At 46.8% G+C, this 22,504-nt stretch overlaps 1 protein-coding gene across 1 annotated transcript in view; it reads left to right on the top strand.

Moving 5' to 3' along the window:
- Positions 1 to 22,504, top strand: part of LOC137432431 (bifunctional heparan sulfate N-deacetylase/N-sulfotransferase 2) — a 493,706-nt gene that overhangs the window by 63,814 nt on the left and 407,388 nt on the right. Inside the window, exon 4 of the mRNA XM_068124366.2 lies at positions 8,065 to 8,302. Within this exon, the coding sequence (XP_067980467.2) occupies positions 8,065 to 8,302 (238 nt within the window). The remainder of the gene's footprint in view (positions 1 to 8,064; positions 8,303 to 22,504) is intronic.

Genomic DNA, 22,504 nt, shown 5'->3' with positions numbered 1-22,504 from the left:
CGGGTCCTAAAATCCTGTTCTTCCGCTCTTTCACTCCCTCTCTCTGTTCTCTTCACCCTCTCTTTTGCTCAAGGTCATTTGCCATCTGCTTGAAATCTGCCAACATCACCGCTTTGCACAAAAAAGGTGCAAAAACAGATCCCAGCAACTACAGACCAATCAGCCTTCTCCCAATTATCAGCAAAGTCATGGAATCCATCATTGCTTCAGATATGAAATCTTTCCTCTTCTCCAATGGCTTGATCTCTGATCATCAATTTGGTTTCAGACCTGGTCACTCTACTCTGGACATGCTGCTTCTGCTTTCTCAACCATGGATGGAGGTCCTCAATGCCAAACAGGAAATTAGAGCTGTCTCTCTTGACATATCACGTGCCTTCGATATGGTCTGGCACCCCGCTCTGCTCACCAAACTCTCCTCTTTTGGTATCCATGGAAATCTCCACACATGGCTGGTGGACTTCCTCTCTAGTCGTAGTCAACGTGTGGCTCTGAATGGGTTTCTCTCATCTCCTCTTCCTGTTCAGGCTGGAGTTCCCCAAGGCAGTGTTCTTGGCCCTGTGCTTTTTCTGGTCTTCATCAATGATCTCTCTGACTCTCTTGAAAATCCTCTCTATCTTCTTGCTGATGACTCTACTCTCTGTCGCTCCATTCTTCATCCCTCAGATTGGCAGTCTGCAGCCTCCTCACTCTCTGCAGACCTGGACAAAATCACAGACTGGGCAAACAAGTGGAACATGTCTTTCAATCCTGACAAATCTCACACTCTTACGATGTCTCTCTGAAAAGACCGACTGGACAACCCTCCCATCCACTTTCTGAATAATCCTCTCCAAGAAGTTCTGTCACTCAAGCTTTTGGGTCTCACTATCTGCCATGATCTTTCCTGGGAAAACCACATTTCAAATCTGGCCTCCAAAGCCAGTAGCCCGTCGCCGACTGGGCATCCTCCTTCGTGCGAAGTCCTTCCTTGGCACACCTGAGCTCCTCACCACATACAAGGCTTTCATCCGCAGCTCAATGGAATACTGCTCTCCCCTCTGGGCTGGTGCTCCTGCCTCACACCTAGCTCGTCTTCACGCTGTTGAAACCAAAGCATTCAGAATCATTGGAATCTCCCGCGATGAAGCTAACTCCAAGGGCCTCTCACTCACTCACCGCAGGCAGGTTGGTGGTCTTTCCGTCTTCTACTGACTCCTCTCTGGCCTTGCGCCCCCCAGCTCTCTCTGGGCTCTGTCCTGCAAATATTCCTACAGGTCGCACAAGATCTGCCTGCAACCCTCTTATGGTTAAACTTCCAAAATCAAGACTCTCTGCTCACCTTCACTCCTTCATTCTTCTTTTCTCCCACCTCTGGAACAAACTCCCTCACTCTCTTCAATCCCACTCCACCCTCCAGGTCTTTAAAACAGCTGTTCACCACCATCTCTTATCTTCCCCCATCCAAAACCTTGATCTTTTCTATCCCCGCTAATTTCACCCCAATTCCACTTTTTTGAAATACTAGCTTCTGTCCTGGAAGTCCTTGGTGTCCTTGTGTTTTATACTTCTCCCACCCCCCCCCCCCCTTCCCACGCCTCCTCCCCCCCAAGCCCTCTCCCTCCCACACATCTCCCTGCTCTCCAATGTTGTGTTTGTGTGCTTCCCCTTCTCTCCCCATCTCCCTTCCCTTCCTTCCCCAACGGCTGAAGTGAAGCGAAGAAACTTTGCGTGACTCGCAAAGTGCGCGAGTCAAAATGGCCGACGGCCCGTACTCGAGACGTAACGGCAGTCCAACGATTCTCTTCGGAATCGACCGCAAAACCTGATACGCAGGTTGATCTGTCACAGCGATAACAACTCTGTTCTAGGAATCCCTTTCCTGGGAAACCCAAAGTTCACTCATGACTCTTGTTCGCCAAAGTTCGCTCCAGACCGTAAAGCAACTATGCTTCTTGTCCGACCCCACTCGCTCCGCCTTCTTTTTCTCTTCCTCTTCGTCGTCTTTCGGTTCCGGTTTGATTTTAACATTAACTTTTTTACCTTTTGAAAATAGTTCATACACAATAAACCTTTTGAAAACGATAGTAGTACATGGAATCAAAAATATTTACAGTGGATGAAAACCACAACAACGGAAGTGACGAATCCGTAACAATTGTTTAAGACTCGACTAAAATAAATCCCGATAAAATTGGACAAAATTGGACGTTTTTAGAAAAAAAAATACATTTTAAATAACTAAATACTAAATATATTTGTGCCTTTCAGACTGGAGAATTACTCATTTGGAAGGTCTATTCAGCATGTGTTTGCATTGTCAGAGGTCCATCGAGGTGTTCTGAATGAAATTGGGAGATATCTGGGGGGGGGGGGGGGGGGGGGGGAGAAAATGATTTTTATTTTAATATGGGGAAATATGAACTGGTCCCTGCTGCTGTTTCGTGTGATGCATGCATACTATATAGGACCTCTTTGAAAGCTCTTCCCAGCTGTTGGGAAAGGAGGGAGGAAGAGGAGGGAGGAGGAAGGGGAGAGGTGGGAGGAGAGGAGAGGGAGAGGAGATGACCTAGAGGGAGAGGAGAGGAGGGGAGAAGAAGATGGAGAGGTAAGAGGTGGCAGGCGGAGGAGATAAGAGGGGAGAGAAAATAGTGTGGAGTTGTGTCGTAACTACTTGGAAACTTTTTGTAATACTATATAGGACTCCTTTGAAATTGGTGGGGGAGAGGGAAGTGGAAGATTGCTGAGGTATTAAAGTCCCAGTAGGCTATACATTACGTGGAATTTCCCCTGTCGCTGACATAGTATAAGATTGGTGGGGGAAGGGATGGAGGACAGTGGAGGGAGAGAGAGAGAGAGAGTGGAGAGAGATGGTGGCGGTGGGAGAGAAAGGAAGGGAGGGAAGTGGGGAAGAGAGAGGAGGTCGGAGTGGGGGAAAGAGCAGAGGGAGGGGGACTAGTGGGGAGAGAAGAGAATGGGGGTGGAAGGAAAATAGTGGAGAGTGGGAGGAGGAGGTGTGAGGACCACAGCATTTTCCGGCAATGTCAGGTACCTTTGTTAAGGAGTGTGTGCATGTGTGCGTGTGCACGCATGCATATTCAAAACATCAACCCGGTTCACAGCGTACCATTTTGGGACCGACAAATCTAGAACCTTCTCCACGACACCACCGTAATGGCGGTTGATAGAATGGCATTTGAACCTTCGTGAATCTGAACAAAAAGCAGAGAAAATCCTTTGTTAGTACGTTCATGACTTGCCTCTCGTTGACTGGGTAATTGCGAAAGATTTTTTCAAATTGCACCTTGATATGGTGTTAGAGTCTATAATTTTTTGCTGCAATCGAAAGGATAATTATTCAGTGCAGGTAAATTTATGTGCAATATATTTTACTTCACCTTCCTCCTTGCTTTCGATGCAGCCTTTGGTCATGCGTCGCTCCGCTGAATATTGTGATTTAATATACGTCGAGTGTTTTTAGTGTGGCCGGGTTAACCGTTGTGGAGGTGTCTCATCGCCGATCTTTATGCAGGTTGTGTGGGAGATGAAGAAGAGCAACTCCTTGATGCAGCACATGTTGGTGCTTTGAACAATACTTTCTAGTCGTGATACAGAGGAAGAATCTAATTATTCTATGAGGTCAGCTCTGCAAATGAGCAAGAAGAATAAGACAAGCCCTTTTCAGAATGTCAACCGAGAAGAATAGCTTAAATCTTCCATCCTTGGACATTGTTTTGGTGCTATCAGCAAAGCAACTGGAGACATGCGAGTGTTAATTCACCCCAGAGCCACTTTTTTGAAATACCAACTTTTTTTCCTGTAAGTCCTTGCAGTGTCCATGTGTTTTATATTTCTCCCCCCCCCCCCCCACCCCCTTCTACACCTCTTCCCCCCAAGCCCTCCCCCTCTTACAGATCTCACTGCTCTCAAATGTTGTGCTTGTGTGCTTCCCCATCTCTCCCCATCTTGTCCACCACTCCCCTTATTATATGTTTTATGTGTCGTTTTTTTTTTGTGATTCATGTTTGCTCTTTCACGAGCCTCGATACAACAACAACAACAACAACATGCATTTTAAGGCCATTTTCTCTGCTAGAGTGAGGGTTAGCCTTGCGGTCCCCATGACAATCTTCTCCATCTTGCCCTATTTTCTGCATCTCTCCTTGTTAACCCCCTTGCCCGCATTTCTTCTTCCACCATCTTTAGCCGTCTTTCTCGGTCTTCCCCGTCCTCTACTTCCTTCTACATTCATTTCCATCACTCTTCTCAACCAGTCACTTTCATCCTTCCTCAACACATGACCAAAGAAATCTCAACCTGTTCCTCTTCACAGCATCAAGCACAGGCTCTATTCCCATCATTTTTCGCAATTCATCATTTGTCTTCCTCTCTCTCAACGATACTCCGCACATCCACCGAACCATTCGCATTTCCACCCTTTCCAGCCTTCGTTGCTGCTCTACGTTCATTACCCATGTCTCGCTCCCATAAATCATAACACTTCTCACACATGCAGCATACACCTTTCCCTTCAGCTTCAACGACACTCCCCTCCTCGTCAGCACGCCACTCAGTTCCCGAAACTTCTTCCATGCACATCTCACTCAAACAACCGTTGCCGAGTCTGATCCACCTTCACCATTCAGCATGTCTCCGAGGTAGCAAAATGTTTTCATACCTTCCAGCTTCACGCCGTCTCCAAGATCCAACTCAACATTTCCTCCATCTGCAGCTCCCTCTGTGCACACCTTACATTTGAATGTAGCTGCCACACTGGTTAATGACCCTCTCAGTCCACTACATTTTTGATGAACCCACTCAGCGCACATTGTACATTGAATGGAGTTCACCCCGACACCCTTCCTGCACACAGCACAGGGCCACTTCCCAGTTCTTTCCACCACACCACATGCTTTACCACTTGCCATCACCTTCGTCTTTCCGGTATTCACCTTCAGACCTTTTGTCTCCATACATTCCTTCCACTTGTTTATGTTTTCCTTCAGTCCATCCATACTTTCCGCAATCAACACCAGATCATCTGCATACAACAACTCCCACGGTAAACCCTCCTTTACATTCTGAGCCAGCACCTCTATCACAGCTACAAATAGTAGTGGACTTAGTACCGCCCCCTGATGCACTCCCACCTTCACATCAAACTCACCACTGTTCCCGTCCTTCATCCTTACAGCTGTGCGCGCTCTTTTGTATGTTGCCATCACTACTCTGATCATTGATAAATGTTAGCTCTTTCACGAACCTCGACTCTGTATACAAAAAAAAAAAAAAACATCCCTCCACTCCTAACTTCCTCATTGCCCATGTCAATACTTTGCGTGGAACCCTATCGAATACTTTCTCCAGATCAACAAACCCAACAAACAACTTCTTCCTCTTCTCCATGTACTTCTCCTGCAACTGCGTCACAATAAAAAGCGCATCTGTCGTTCCTCTTCCTGGCATAAATCCAAATAGCATTTCGTCGATCTTCACTTTCTTCCTTATCCTCCTCTCCAACACCCTTTCCAATACCTTCATTCCATGCTCCAATAACTTTATCGCTCGGTACGAGCCACACTATAGAGGGTCACCTTTCTCCTTGTATAGAGGGACGAGGGTACTCAGTTCCCAATCCACTGGAATGTGGCCCTCTTTCACCGCCAGATTACAGATCTCTGTCATTCTCTTCACACCCTAACTTCCTGCTGCCTTCAACATATCTCCCACAACTCCCGTCGGCCCTCCCGCTTTTCTACTCTTCATTGCTTTTATCGCTTCCTCAACTTCCTTCTCAGTTATCTTCTATGCCGGTCGTAAAACTGGGTTACTCTCTATGTTGCCATCACATTCATTCTCTGTATTCAACAGCATTTCCATATATCTTTTCCATCTTCCTTTAATTCCATCTGGGTCCACAACGATTTGTTCCACTTCATCCTTCAAGCAACTCACCCCCATCACATCACACCTCTCTTTCGCTATCTGCTTTGCAATCCTGATTACTGCTCTCTGACCCTCTTCCGGATCCAAGCGTTCTCCGAACATTTTCCTCCATGCCTCCTTCGCCTTTGCTACCTTTTTCTTTGCAGCCTTCTTGGCTGCCTTATAACTTTCATGCTCTGCTGTTTCTGCTCCCGTACCCTTCGCCTTCTGCCACTCCTTGAACTTCTTCCACTTCTCGTCAAGCCTCTTTCCAACTTCATCATCCCACCACCATGTTTCCGAGTGCCTCGGTGGTCCTTTTGTCCATCCACATACCTCACCAACGGCTCCCAACAGACGAGCTTTCATTGACATCCAACCACTTTCAAGCTCAACCACATCATCCTCTACCCTACTCAGCCTCTCTTTTAATGCCTCCCTTACTGTCACCTCTTTCAACCTCCACACCTTCATTATCGGTTGGTACTTCACCCGCTGAGCTCTCCTCGCACCTTTCACGCTTATGTCGCAGACAACCAAGTGGTGCTGTGAAACAGCCCTCTCCCCCGGGATCACCTTTGTGTCCCGGAGGTGCCCCCTATCTCGCCTACGCACCATCAGGTAGTCAACGGTTGTCGTCGACCCACCTGACGTGTATATAACAAGCTTATTATCCTCTTTCTGGAACTGAGTATTACAAATCAACAAATCAGCTCCATCAACAAACTCCAAAATCCTTTCACCTTCTCCATTTCTCACACCATATCCGTAACCCCCATGAACTCCCTCAAAACCGTCCATACTCCTTCCCACATGTCCATTTAGGTCTCCTCCTACCACAACAACTTCCTCATCTTTCACGTTTTCCACCAGCTTCTCCATCGCAAACCAGAACTTGTCCTTCTCTTCATCGCTCCGACCAACCTGCGGAGCATATCCTGAGATGACGTTCACCAAGAGCTTTCCAATCATCATTTTCACCATCATCAACCTATCACTCACTCTAGTCACACTCACCACACTGTCTACAAACTCCTCAGAAAACAGGACACCAACACCATTCACGCCCTCCGGGCACCCTTGCCACACAAACTTGTGTTTCTGTCCCTGCCTACCCTTCACCATTCTCACACCACTTCCCTTCCATCTCATCTCTTGCACACAACATATGTCCACTCTTCTTCTGACCAATACTTCCACCACTTCTCCTGATCTCCCTGTCATTGTCCCTACATTCCATGTCCCAAACCTCAGAAACCGATCTCCACTTCGGGCTGTACCCTGCCCATATGTAGTTGTAATTGTCATGGTTCTCTTTTTGTAATGTGGGTCATAGTGAAATTTGTGAGGTTGGTGATAGATATGTAGATTTATCGAGTGTTTCGAGGTTTTTGAGGATAAAGCACAAAATATGGAAAATGTAGCATTAAATCAGCAGAAATGGCACTTTAACACTCAAAATGTCATTGTTTCAATCTTCAGCATTGAAATGGATTAATGAGGCCCATTTGTACCATATATTCTTTGCTAATAGGACCAGGCATTCCTGCCATGTGAAGTCGCGTTTTGACTCACTCCGGATGTCCATGCAAGGGTCGTTGAATTGTGACCTAGTCGCCCGCTCAGATACCCAGAACCGGATTGGGGCTAACACAGTCGTGGGCAAATGTCATGTTTCACTTGCGTCATCACGCTAGACGATTGGGTGAAGGAGATGGCAGAGAAATGATGGACTTGTGCAGGCTTTATGCGGTCCAGTGGTTTTGCATTACAGGCAGGATGGAATTTTGTGAAAATGATGACGACGTGCACAAAAAATGTGTTGAATTGTATTTCTTACTGGCTTTAGATGGTGTAAATTCAAATTGGACCAGCAGGGTCAACTCTCTTCACTCTGCCTACCCTGCCTGCACTGTTGACCATTGAGGTTTGGTGGTGTAAATGTAATGATGGTTTAGAAAATCCCATGTCGAGAAGTCATGTGAAGCAGTATAGTGCAACAACAAAAAAAAATGTAAGGGATAAGGTAACTGTTCATTTCAAAAATTTCCCAAAATGAGCTGATATTTTCCCTTACTCCATCGTTCCTTTTAATTATCCCCATTGCCTTTCCAATTGCCTATGATTCATTCCAAGTCGTTGTTTTTCTGACCAAAACAGATCAATGAGCATGGCTCTCCTGGACCCGAACTACCTGGTCTTGGGTTACATGTACAAACTTTTTCAGAACTCAAACATGCCACAATCAACCCATCAGCCACAGCTCTGCGACTGACCAGACCTGGAAATACTTTTTCTGGTCTTCTTCCTGGCCGAGAATGGTCAGCTTTCCACTGGAATGCGAGCACCTTCCAACCACTGCTCCTGGCATACCCTATTGCATGTCAGCCCTCACAAGGTGATTGGTTAAAAGCAATACCAGATGCTTCTAGAAAATGCTTTACGTTATGCTTGGAAACATATACACATAAAGTTATTAACCTTTCCATTAATGCAGCAAGTGTAAATCTTGTGTGCTGCAGTAGCAAAAGCTAGATGATGGTGATCAAGTCGTTTAGGGATGATATATATGAAAATGGCACCTCCTGTCTTTAATGGTGATCACCAGCCACGGATTACGTATCACACAGTGAAAACTGCATAATCTGTAAAGAACGAACAGCCTATCTGCCACGCAGACCATCAATTCCACAAATGCAAATATCAAAACCAGGGGATGTTATGCGATCGGCGGAGATAAAAATCAATGACGTAAGGCGTGACAAGCGCTGTCTCCATCTCTTATTGTCAAGAACTCCTAGACCCCTAACTTGAACCATATATATATACATACATATATATATATACTGGCTTGGCTCGGCTCGCTGCGCTCGCCTCACCAAGCGTCGTTACTGAGGAACGGGCTTATTTTAGCTGAGGCTAATGACTGTACCTGAGTTGCTGTGTTGTCATGATTTACACCAATCATAATACAAACAATTACTTTGCACATATGTATTTGTTGTGTTTGTGATATTACATTTTTATAGGCAATTTCGGTTGAAGATTGAGGTTGAATGTTTTTTTTTCAAGAAAGAACCCCTCAGCACATACATAGGGGAGGGGTAGGTGCAGACTGGAACTTTGGGACGATTACACCTCACCACCACATAATTCAAAACACCTCACCACCAAGTAATTCAAAACACCTCACCGCCAAGTAATTTAAAACACCTCACCACCATGTAATTCAAAACACCTCACCACCAAGTAATTTAAAACACCTCACCACCACATAATTCAAAACACCTCACCACCAAGTAATTCAAAACACCTCACCGCCAAGTAATTTAAAACACCTCACAGCCATAAAACACGTAATAAAAACACCTCACGGCCACGAAATTAAAAACACCTCACCACCACAAAATTAAAAACACCTCACCACCACGAAATTGAAAACACCTCACAGCCATCAAACACCTAACAAAAACACCTCACAGCCATAAAAAACGTAATAAAAACACCTCACAGCCATAAAACACGTAATAAAAACACACCACCACAAAATGAAAAACACCTCACAGCCATAAAACACATAATAAAAACACCTCACAGCCATAAAACATGTAATAAAAACACCTCACAGCCATAAAACATGTAATAAAAACACCTCACCACCACAAAATTAAAAACACCTCACAGCCATAAAACACGTAAAAAAAAACACCTCACAGCCACGAAATTAAAACACCTCACCACCACGTCATTTAAAAACACCTCACCACCAAGTAATTCAAAACACCTCACCACCACATAATTATAAATACCTCACCACCATGTAAATCAAAACACGTCACCACCATGTGATTTAAAACACCTCACCACCACATAATTCAAAATACCTCACCACCACGTGATTCAAAACCACCACAACGTTATTAAAAACACTTCACAACCATGGAAACAAAAGTTTGAGGGAGTCGTTAAGTGTCAACACAGACACTGCCCAGATGTGTAGATATATAGATAAATGACTGTATCCGAGTTGCCGTTTTGTCATGGTTTAAACAAATCATAATTCAAACAATTATTTTGCACAAATGTATTTGTAATATACGTGATATCACATTTTCTAAACAATTGAAGTTGAAAAAAAAAAAAATCCCCAAAAAAATCCCCCAAAAAAAACAATTGGAAAACTTTTCAAAAATTATTTTTCAATAAAAATACCCGTAGGACATACCGACGGGAGAGATATGTGCATACCAGAAGTTTGGTACGATTTCACAAAAGTTTGAGAAAGTAGTTCAGTGACAAGACAACACAAGACAAGACAGACACTGCACAGATATATATATATATATATATATATATATATATATATATATATATATATATATATATATATTGTTACGGAAACGGGGACGGCTCTCCCATTAGCAGGGGGGGGGGGGGTTAATCCCCCTTCTATTTGTACTGACCGTCTCCGCTCCTGAAGCTACCCCGCTCCCTTGTGGGGTGGGATTGGCCGAGGCGATCGGTCAAAGGATTCCCGTACACCCCCGCCAATCCCTCCACAAAGCATGTGGGCAACTCCGTTCGAAACCACGGACAAGATGGTATTTTGCCGAGCGGTTTTAGCAGCCCGCGGTTCGAACCATTAGCAAGGACTAAACCCGATTCTTAAACGTTGGCCGAAATCGCGCCACAGGTACTCAATGGGGGAAATCACAAAGACGAACGGATGTGAAGGAAAGAAGGCAAAGGTAGGAAGAACAGGGATTTATTAACTAATTATGTACAAATCAAAGAAACCAAGGGAGAAGGAAAGAAACGAAAATAATTTACAGAAGAAGAAGACACAGTGCAATTATAGCTTATCTACAGGCTTAACTTAAACCCCAGACAACACAGACAAACAGACGACAGTCAGACTTACACGAATGGGAATGAAGCAGGAATGGCTGGAGGGAGAAGAAGGTTCAGGCGGTCCACAGAACGGCCGGGCCGGGGGCGAGCAGCCGCCGGCTCTCCACCCCCGGGTCCACAACGCCGGGATGCTTGCAGCAATGCGTCGGATCTTGTCGTGGCAAGGCTGGTTGGGACAGCGTCTCCCTCGGTTCAGCACACCTCCCTCGTAGCTTGTTCAGGCACCTCCCTTCACAGAACTGTTTGCCACGGAACTCCTCAACGACTCTCTGGTGGGGGCTCTCTCACTCATCTCTCCAAGCAGTCCCTCCCAACCTCATTTTATGAGGGGTGTGGCGATCAAGCCGCCGGCCTTTTGGAAATGCCCATCGGTGAGCTCGCCTCGGCCTTGATTGGTCGCGAGGGCTCACCGATCCTGCCCCTTGATGAGGCGTTGGCAAAGCCATGCCTTGTTCCTGGCGCTTGGCCGACTCCTCCCCCTGATGACAATGGGCGGTACGCCTTTCTTCCCCGAGCTGACCATGCCGTAATGGAGGCAAATGCAGTTGGCAATTGAAAGGGGATGGAGGTTTTGGGCAATTTGAACAGGGGATCTATCTTATTTCATTTGGTGCAATGCAGAGTCAACTAATGGGCAACAAAGCCTTAAACTGACATAGAATAAAGAGATAACTATTGAGAGAAGCCTATGATTTGCTACGTGCTTGTACATGGACTAGGTAAGGTGCACTTATTTCAATTAACAGCCAATTTAGGGGAAATGTACACAGGAAATTTAATACTAAATTTACAAAGTGAAGGTTCTAAAAACCGTAACTATAATATATATATATATATATATATATATATATATATATATATATATATATATATATATATATATATATATATACATATATACATATATATATATATATATATACATATATACATATATATATATATATATATATATATATATATATATATATATATATATATATATATATATATCAATTGAATATATATATATATATATATATATATATATATACACTTCCGTTGAACTTGGGGCCGACTCAGAAGAAGACCTTTGTTGGTCGAAAGCTTGTCGAATTAAAGATCGAAGTCCTGAAGCTACGTCCGCGTCTTATTCAATCTCCCGATTATATATTCAATGCAAATGAGACGCCCTGCTCGTACTGTGGAGTTTCTACTATTTCTCACAGTTATATATATATATATATATATATATATATATATATATATATATATATATATATATATATATATATATATATATATATATATATACTAGCTAAAAGCACCCAGCGTTGCCCGGGTTCTTTTTGAATGAATTTAATCTTCTGTACATAGGTCTGACGCGAGCCCAGCATCAGTTAGTGCTCAACGATTCCTTGTTCTTTCTTCTGTCGGGCCCCACGAGAGAGAATTTTGAAAGCATGTGTTGCAATCAGTCAGGTATTCCTATTAAGTGCATAAGTTGTACTTCAAGAGAATTTTGAAAGAAGAACAAAATTGATTGCGAAATGGGCACAGCCCAGCCGAGGCGGCCTCGACCGACCTCGCCAACTAGCCTATCACCTTCCAGGGCCTGTCCCGACATTTTTTTTTCCAGAGGTTTCCTCCTATATTTCACCATTCAGGAGATTAGCGCGTGCAGACAAACAAGCAAACAAACAAAAACTTTATATATATATATATATATATATATATATATATATATATATATATATATATATATAAATACATATGTGAATGAATGAATTCATAATTCAAGTGATTTGAGCTAAATTTCAAGTGTCATAGCAAAGGGTATGAATACTTATGTAAATGTGATATTTCAGTTTTTTATTTTTAATAAATTTGCAAAACTTTCTAAAATCCTGTTTTCTCTTTGTCATTATGGGGTATTGAGTGTAGATTGATGAGGGGAAAAAATGAATTTAAACGATTTCAGCATAAGGCTGCAACATAACAAAATGTGAAAAAAGTGAAGGGGTCTGAATACTTTCTGAATGCACTGTGTATATATATATATTGTTACGTTTGTTGGAGTAGGTGTGTAGTATTAGCCTGGACCGCTTGCAAGTAGGAAGCCCATATTGATGTATGTAAGTAGAAAACTGAGAGCTTAAGGTTGTTTATGTGTTCTTCACATGGGGCGGGGGGGGGGGGGGTGAAGACATGCTAATTAGGTAGGGTCTAAGGGTAGTCCTCCCAGTATGTGATTATTTGCCTCCTGTGGTTTCCCCTATGTTCTAGCAATTATATAAAGCCGACCATAAAAACCCACATTTTTACAATTAAAACAACAATAACAACGAGTGCTCCAATAAACCACAACTACCGGCATAAATTGTGACAATTAAACCCCGCCCACCAACCGACTAAGGAACGAGGTCACACCTCCAGAGTGGGATGAGGGGCATGGAAACAATCATAACTGGCAGACCATGCCCTGAGCTTCGTCATTGGTCGCATCTGATCATGGAGCGATTGAATGGAACTCGGCGATTGGTCAGGGTGACGTCGGTGTGACGTCAGAGGGAAGTTTCAAACAGAAGGAGAAAGAATCACTGTCTCTCTGGTGCTGGCTTCATGCGGGCGGTCGCGTTTCTCGGTGCGCTTGTGGAGAACTGTTCTGAGCCCGGAGAACCGGGTGGCGTTGGAGCCAGGAGTGTTGTTGACTCGGTGCTCTTCCGGGGAGCTGGGGACCGTGTTGTGCTGGCTGGCCCGGGGTCGAGTGGAGACGTTTGGCGGCCAGCTGCATGGCTCAATGTGCTGGTGCGATTGACCGGCGCCATTGTTTGGGCGCTTGGACGCGCGGTCCTCTCGTCGACCGACCCCACCAAAGTGCTTGTTGAGACCAGAGTTGAGTGCCGGCAAAAAGGGGGGATTTTCTTTTCTTTTCTTTAATCATTCTCCTGTCTGTCGTTGAGTCTGCGTGAGGAGGTACCTCAAGTAGGATTATAGATTTACCTCACCATACATTTTATTTCCGTGATTTAATTTCATGAAATCCATTATTGTACATTTAATTTGTTGCATTGTTGATTTTCCTTGTCTCGTTTCTGTGTTCGTGGGTTTCAGATATAAGCTCCATGCAGGTAAGCACCCCGTTGCCTTTTGTCCTGCTTGCGTGAAAAAGTGCTGCCAATTTTCGGCTTGATCGCCTCGGAGTAAAGACCGACCGGCTATCCGTCCAAGGCGGGTCTTCATCGGCCGCGGTCTTGACTATATATATATATATATATATATATATATATATATATATATATATATATATATATATATATATATATATATATATTGTTATGTCGGTGGGGTAAAGGAATATCTAGAGCCAGGTAGATCTGAATAGGTAACATGCTTCGTCTGTCGCGGTAGGGAATCAACCCTGTAATAAGTCTATGTGTAGTCCGGTTTGTTGGTTAAGGAGTATACCTGTGAACATACCAGCATGTTAGTGTGCTAGGTAGTTGTAGGGATTAAAGATAACAGCCCTTGTGTGTCACACCTGGTAATCAAACCTTTGTCCCTTATGGCAACGCACACCCATATAAACACTTAGATAGGCCCTTTAGTGCACACATTAATTAGTTCCCCTCCCTTACCATGACTTTGGAAGAAGACAGGCAGAAAGTCAGATCGGGGCACTGCCGGGTGGCCGCCGTCAGCTACATCACCAGCTAGGCCTAGCAACATCACGTGACCACGCCACAGGGAACGTGTGATTGGAGGGAAGGCGCTGGGAGGTTCGGTGGAAGGTGCTGATTGGGTGGTGCGCCAAGGCTGACGTCATAACCCAGGTTATATAAGGGCACGCCGAACGACACTCTCTACCTCTTGCGCTGCACCCTCCCTGGCCTCGTGACACTGCACGACGTCTTGTGCTTGAAGCTCTTGCGCTTCTTCTTGGTCTTGGGAGGTCCCTGGTGGTTGTTGGTTCGCCCTCTTTGTGGTGCTTGGAGCAGTGCTCGGTGCTTGGTGCATCCGGAGCTTGGGTTGGTGCTGAGCGGGCGGGACCTCGTGGTGTGCAGCGGAGCGAGTCACATCGGGGCCTAGCGAAGCGTGCGAGGTGGACGGAGGGTTTCTCTGCATCGGAGCTTGGAGCCGCGTGGGGACAAGACGACGGACAGATAAGACCGCACACCACATACACACCATAACAAACGGTTCTTTTCGCAATTCACTCCCTCGTCTCGTATCCGGAATCTGTCGTGTGAGGACGTCCCGGTTAGGATATTTATTACCGGCACGTGTTTTTCCTGTCCCACCATCCTTGCGAATAAACCCTGATATTATTTTCTGTATATATATCTGAACGCAGTTTCCGTGTGATTGATTTAATAGGTAAGACTGCAGGGCTCTTGCGCCGCCTCCCTCCATCCCGCGCACTTTGGTGTAGCTTTTTGTTTCCGGAGTCCGCCATTGAGTTTTCGCCTCAAGGGCTAAGGCCTTCGCAATCAGCTTCCATGACCATATGATTTCAATCAAAGGTGGCCACACGACAATATATATATATATATATATATATATATATATATATATATATATATATATTGTTACAGACGTGGCTTGGATGTTATTTACCGAGCGGTTTTATGGTATGACCACGTCTGCACAAGTTACCCGATTGTGCCCGAACGTTGACTAGTCGCGCGATGCTGGCTCAATAAGAAAAAGAAGACACCCGGCTGGATTACAATAACACAATACGACACCAATGTTTCAATTCTCAAGACCTCCGGAGGAGATTATATTCGTACGGAAAGGTCAGATTACAGGGGCTAGAGGTATAATCACAGAAAGACAGGCACTTAGACACACTCTTATATTAACCCCGGACAGACGACAGACAAACGGGACAACGGCTGACTCACACGGGGGTTTGATGGCTAGGAAAGGCAGGATCGATGGCTCCAGGTCCTCCTGGGCTCGGGGCAGGGTACAGTACGGTCCGGTCCGGTCCAAAGATGCGGGGAGGTCTCGTCGCGCTGGGGGTGGCGGTGGCTTCTCTCTCCAAGCTGAGGCGCATCTGACGTCACATCCGGCGCGGGGCCGCGTATATCCGGCGGGGAGTGACACGCCCTCGGCTCGTTAGCGCCGCCCCAGATGGAATCGGCACGTTGCTTCTCATTGGGTGCGTGGGGGGGTTACTGGCTCCGCCCCTGACGAGGAGCTGACAGCCAGCCCCTTCGGGGTAACGCCGTGGAGCGCATGGTCATGGCGGGTAACCGAGCCGGTGTGAGGACGCACACTCCCCGCCCCTCTGTTGTTGTAGTCGTAGTTGTAGTTGTAATTGTTGTTGTAGTTGTTGTTATTGTTGTTGTTTGGGGAAGAAGATGGGAGGAGGTATGGGAAAGGTCCTAAACTCACTACTGATGCCATATAATCACATTCTGGTGCAACGAAGAGTCATAATTAATGGAGACGAGGCCTTAACTGACATAGAATAAGAATAACTAGGAAGATGTCCGAAAGTTGTCTACGTGTGGTGCGGTGGACCTGGGCACGACATTTAATGGGGGAATAAAGGGAAGGTCGGCTCTACTGATTGTTGTTTACATGCAATGGGACTAGGGAATGGGGGATTGGGGAAAGTTGGGGAGTATTGGAGAAAATAGGGGAATATTTACAAGCGGATATGGAGGCCAAATTCCATATTCGCAACATTGCACCCTTCTCTACCCTCGGGGCGTCCCGACCCGATAAATTTTTACCTACTTTAGTGTGGCACGCAATGTAGTTCCCTCTACTATTAACTCTACCCTGAGTGCGACAGTTTTACAGATATTCACAAATGAGTAAATATGTCCCCCTGCGACGTTGCACCCTTCTCACAGAAACACACCCACAGGATAACCGAATCCGGAAAGAATCCTCAAACTAAACATACAGCCGGTAGGGAGCATTATTTACAAGATTACGCTGATATCTACACTATGATCCAGGACCTGTTTTTGGAGGAACACATGCAGATGTTATGCATAGAGAGAGCGCGCTTGCCAGCATCGATACACCAACCCACGAGTGCTCTGTGGCCGACGGCCTTTAATAACGTGCAGAGCACCCTTTCCCGAGCATCAACAGCACCACCCCACCACCAATCGGTGCAGTCACCATTGTTCATTGGAATAAAAATAAATTCGACAACCCCTAACCCTGCAGGTGTCTCTTGCTCTTCTTGTGGTGCACTTGGTGTTAATTAACAGTGGTTCACCTTTATGGCATAGGTGCCACGTTGACCCATAGGTCCATCCCCGGGTGGTGCTTGGCCGCAAACGAACTGCGGTCCATTGTGGGTGGCCACAAACATTGCGGTCCATATGGTGTACCGATCCAGGCAGCGAACAGCGAAAGTGCAGGCCCACAACTGCGCAGCCAGCACCTCTCTTTCCTCTCTCTCTACCCCAAAGCCAGATCCTCGGAGGTGGGAGACAAAAGAAGCAGACAAGTGAGTAAGGTGGTAAGGGCGCAAAAGTGCACGCAATGTAAGGTGATGCACACTGGGGGCACATGGGAACCAGGTGAGACAGGTACGTTCCTATCGTACGCCCCCCCCCACCAGGTAACCTACATGGCCCCTCCCTTACCCCTTACTGTATCCACACAACACAACACTACCCATAAACATCTACTTTACAAATCAACAAACATCCCTACTGTCTTCCCCGTTCCTCCCATAAACCAAATTCGTCTTCTCTCCCTCCTAACCAATCAAATTTGCCATTTTCAACTCTCATCAAAATTTGCCATCTCCAACTGCACATCAAAATTTGCCATTACCAATTCATCATCAGTCCCTCCTAGGGAGGGAGAGATGGAATCACCCCAATGTCTCATCCACGTCGTGATGCGTCTCACAAATCCACACAGCGATTCATCTCCTGCAACAAAACAAAGAAAACACAGGTGTGGAGTCATCATCATCACCACAGGTAAGTGGCTGCGTATGGTGCGACAGGTTCTTCAATCCTAACTATTTCCTAAATGACTTTAACAACTTTACACTACCCGCCCCGGGTACTCGTGAAAGGGGTCCACTCTTCCCCCATCCACACCTTCGCACCATGCACACCACTCCGTACCACTTACTCCAACTTTCTCCACACACCTGTACTTGCACACCTGTGCTCTCACACCTGGTGCCACCTGCACCCTTCTCTCCCCAAGCGCATTCGCGCTGATCTACAACACTCACTACTCATACACTGCTCCACACACCTGTCCAGTTGCACACCTGTGCAATCACACCTGTTCAATTCTCACAAACACGGCATCATCTCAGCTAACTACTCCCTTCTGAAACTTGCGCTTCCCAGTCGTCCCTTTAAACTATTGCGCTCCCACGTCATTATCATCCACACTAATCTACCTGCGTCCCCACTACAGGTATCAGTCACTAACTAAACTTAACGTTACCTAATGTCAATCTCTTCTAGATCCCTACACACAATATCCTAACCCACCCGGGCTAGTTTTCACTGCCATCAACCCCATACTCTATTGCGCATTTGCCCCACGGGAAGGGTGGCAGGGATGCCCCCCCTTACCCACCGGGCCCATCGCTCACTACCAATTTTGCACATCAAATTTCAACAAATTAAAAATTTGCCAATCACTGCCCATCATCTGCCAATCACTACTGCCAATCCCTTGCCAATCATCAAATTTTGTTTTTCTCTAATTTTGGGTCCAAAACACTAACCTCATCACCCAGTCTACTCACTAATGCCTCTCGGTGCGCCAATTCCTGTCCAAAGCCCGGCTTCGTAAAGCCAAGCAATGGATGCTGGTTGTTTTGTGCCAGCGGCTGGATACGTCCCGCATTCGGGGCAGGGACGGGGGCTTACCCGGGCCGAGATCCCACGCACCACTTCGGCGTGGAGCCATCCAATGTCCCGATCTCGACCTGCCGGCACGTCTCAATAGAAAGTGGTCGCCATGACGACCCTTCCTATCGAGCTGCCAGCTCCGCCTAGTGGAGCACGGACGCGGCCGTTCAAAGCGAGGCCCAGCACGCACCGAGGGCCCGCTTCGGCTAAAAGTCGCTCTAACCTCTAACCCGTTTAACGTCGATGCTTCACCTGGACGCTTACACCCCGCAGCCCGTTCCTTGCTCACACATCCCGCCGTGCCCACGCTCCTCGTACCTTTCCTTACACACCCAGGTACACCCATTCCACTCACAGCCTTGGTCACACACCTGACCACCGAACACTTTGGCACACATTCGTTGCTCGCACACCTCACCAATACACCGCTTCGCACCCCCTCCTCGGTCACCTCCTCTGTGACAATCACAGGTGTGCCCTCATTCACACACCCAACCACGTGCCTCACCACCAACTCCAGCGTGCATTCCCACTCACGCTCTACCATTCCAGGTGTGCATCCTTCCATCCCAGGTGTACATCCTCACTCACCTGTCACAACCAACTCACGCTCCTTGTCACTCTCACTACTCTCACTACTCTCACCTCCACTCGTGACAACGCACTCACCCTTACTCTTGACAGCACACTCTTTCTCCATGCACCTGTCCGTCACACACCTTTCTCGCGCACACTCTCCCGTTACACCCTCTGTAACACTCACCACAGGTGGACACTCTTCCTTACTTCTGACAGCGCACTCTTTCCTCATGCACCTGTCCGTCACACACCTTTCTCGCGCACACTCCTGCGCACACTCTCCCGTCACACCCTCTGTAACACTCACCACACCACGCTTCCATGTGCTCCCTCGCACATGTGCTACGACCGACTCACTCTCGCCAGCACCCTCACTCCTTGGCGTGCACTTTTTCCTCACACACCCCAGAGTCGGACTTTCTCGCACACCTCCTTTTTCGCACACCAGACCTGTCGCACACTTCACCAATGGCCTCTCACGAACACCCGGGTCCATCTCGACCCCCAAGCTTCTTAAATCCCCTGGCGCATCATACGCACGACCATATTGGTCACCACTTACACCGGGTCCTCTTCCTCTTCGCTTCTCCTCCATCACCTGCGAATCCCTCATTCGGTTAATGAGCACATCACGATCCAAACACAGACTTTGGACCAATTCTTTTATCTCCTCTTTTATCTCTTTGTTATCCCCTCTCCGTCGCTTCTTAATTTCGCTCACCCCTTCTTCCACTTCTTCTAATTTGTGCCTCACCTCTTTTATTCCCCGGTACGTCTCCTCAAGCTCGTCCTCCAAGGCTACCTTGACCGTTTCCAGGTGCGTCCTCACCTGCCGGTCCTTCGTCTCCATTACCTCTACCACCTCGTCCAACCTCGTTGTCAGTCCCTCACGTACCATCTGACATTCCCTCTTTGTCGCTATCAAGTCGTTTTTTATGTCGTTTTGTGTCGCTTTTAACCCTCCTAATACCGCAGTGTTCCTTTGAACCTGCTCCGTTAGTCCTTTTTGTCCCTCCGTCAGCTGTTCCACCTCCTGCGTCAGGACCTCTATGCCCCCTTGTAACTTTACAGTCCCCTTTCTCACCTCTTTCTCCATGTGCTCCTTACAGTGCCTCACCTCCTCGCGCACTCCTCCGACTTCCTCACTCACACCTCTTCTGATCTCCTCTCCCATCACTTGCATCTCCTGCCCAGATGCCACCCTCATCTGCTCCATTTCCTCCCTGTGAGCATCCAGTTTGGTTTCTACCCCCATTCTGACCCCCTCTATCTGCTGCTCCATTTGTTTAACTTCCCTTTCCGCTTGGTCCCTCATGTCCCTCAATTTGCCTTCCATACTGTTTTCTAACCCCTCTAACCCATTTTTCACTCCCTCTATCTGATTCTCCTGGGCAGCCATTCTATTTTCTACCCCCTCTAACCCATGTTTCACCTCTTTTATCCCGTTGTCTAACCCCTCAAATTTCTTTTCTAATCCCTCACCGGTACCCCTCATTTGGCCCTCTAATCGCCCACTATCAACCCTCATTTGGCCCTCCAATCGCTCACCCTGAGCATCCATCCGGTTCCCCATTACCCCCATTTGGTTTCCCAAGTCATTCCTCAGGTCTTCACTTGTCTGGACCATGAGCGCCTTTATTTGTTCCATAAATAGGCCCCAATCCATCGGCGGCGCTGCTACGGTCGCGGGCGCGGTGACCAGCGAGGCGCCATTTTGTGCGTTTGCTACCCCTGCTGTTTCGCTCTCCTCACGTGTCTCAATTTGGTCCTGGACCGACCCTGCTTCACTCTCCCCTACCGGACCCCAGCCGTCTTGATCCGCCATAGCGCGACTTTCAAAATTCGGGTTTTTTTTTTTTTTTTTGTAAAACACAATCAAATTTCGCTGTTATAATTTCGAGCGCGTAAACGCGCTCCGGGTCCAATCTCACTCCTCGACACCAATTGTTACAGACGTGGCTTGGATGTTATTTACCGAGCGGTTTTATGGTATGACCACGTCTGCACAAGTTACCCGATTGTGCCCGAACGTTGACTAGTCGCGCGATGCTGGCTCAATAAGAAAAAGAAGACACCCGGCTGGATTACAATAACACAATACGACACCAATGTTTCAATTCTCAAGACCTCCGGAGGAGATTATATTCGTACGGAAAGGTCAGATTACAGGGGCTAGAGGTATAATCACAGAAAGACAGGCACTTAGACACACTCTTATATTAACCCCGGACAGACGACAGACAAACGGGACAACGGCTGACTCACACGGGGGTTTGATGGCTAGGAAAGGCAGGATCGATGGCTCCAGGTCCTCCTGGGCTCGGGGCAGGGTACAGTACGGTCCGGTCCGGTCCAAAGATGCGGGGAGGTCTCGTCGCGCTGGGGGTGGCGGTGGCTTCTCTCTCCAAGCTGAGGCGCATCTGACGTCACATCCGGCGCGGGGCCGCGTATATCCGGCGGGGAGTGACACGCCTCGGCTCGTTAGCGCCGCCCCAGATGGAATCGGCACGTTGCTTCTCATTGGGTGCGTGGGGGGGTTACTGGCTCCGCCCCTGACGAGGAGCTGACAGCCAGCCCCTTCGGGGTAACGCCGTGGAGCGCATGGTCATGGCGGGTAACCGAGCCGGTGTGAGGACGCACACTCCCCGCCCCTCTGTTGTTGTAGTCGTAGTTGTAGTTGTAATTGTTGTTGTAGTTGTTGTTATTGTTGTTGTTTGGGGAAGAAGATGGGAGGAGGTATGGGAAAGGTCCTAAACTCACTACTGATGCCATATAATCACATTCTGGTGCAACGAAGAGTCATAATTAATGGAGACGAGGCCTTAACTGACATAGAATAAGAATAACTAGGAAGATGTCCGAAAGTTGTCTACGTGTGGTGCGGTGGACCTGGGCACGACATTTAATGGGGGAATAAAGGGAAGGTCGGCTCTACTGATTGTTGTTTACATGCAATGGGACTAGGGAATGGGGGATTGGGGAAAGTTGGGGAGTATTGGAGAAAATAGGGGAATATTTACAAGCGGATATGGAGGCCAAATTCCATATTCGCAACAATATATACATATTTATATTGAATCCCCTAACTTGACACTGATGTCGCATGCGTTAATTATACTAACACATCACCTCCAAACTAGGATGGCATCCATGTGGTGCTCAGGTCTTTGAAGAATGAGATCCATGGTAAAAAAATTAACGAAGTCAGACCTGCTGATCCAGATTTTGCCGAGATGGGTAACTACATATACTCTACTCGTTTAATAATA

Source organism: Myxine glutinosa, chromosome 8 (assembly GCF_964187855.1).
Source record: "Myxine glutinosa chromosome 8, kmMyxGlut1.1, whole genome shotgun sequence".
NCBI classification, from domain to species: domain Eukaryota; kingdom Metazoa; phylum Chordata; class Myxini; order Myxiniformes; family Myxinidae; genus Myxine; species Myxine glutinosa.
This window is presented reverse-complemented; position numbering and strand designations above follow the sequence as displayed.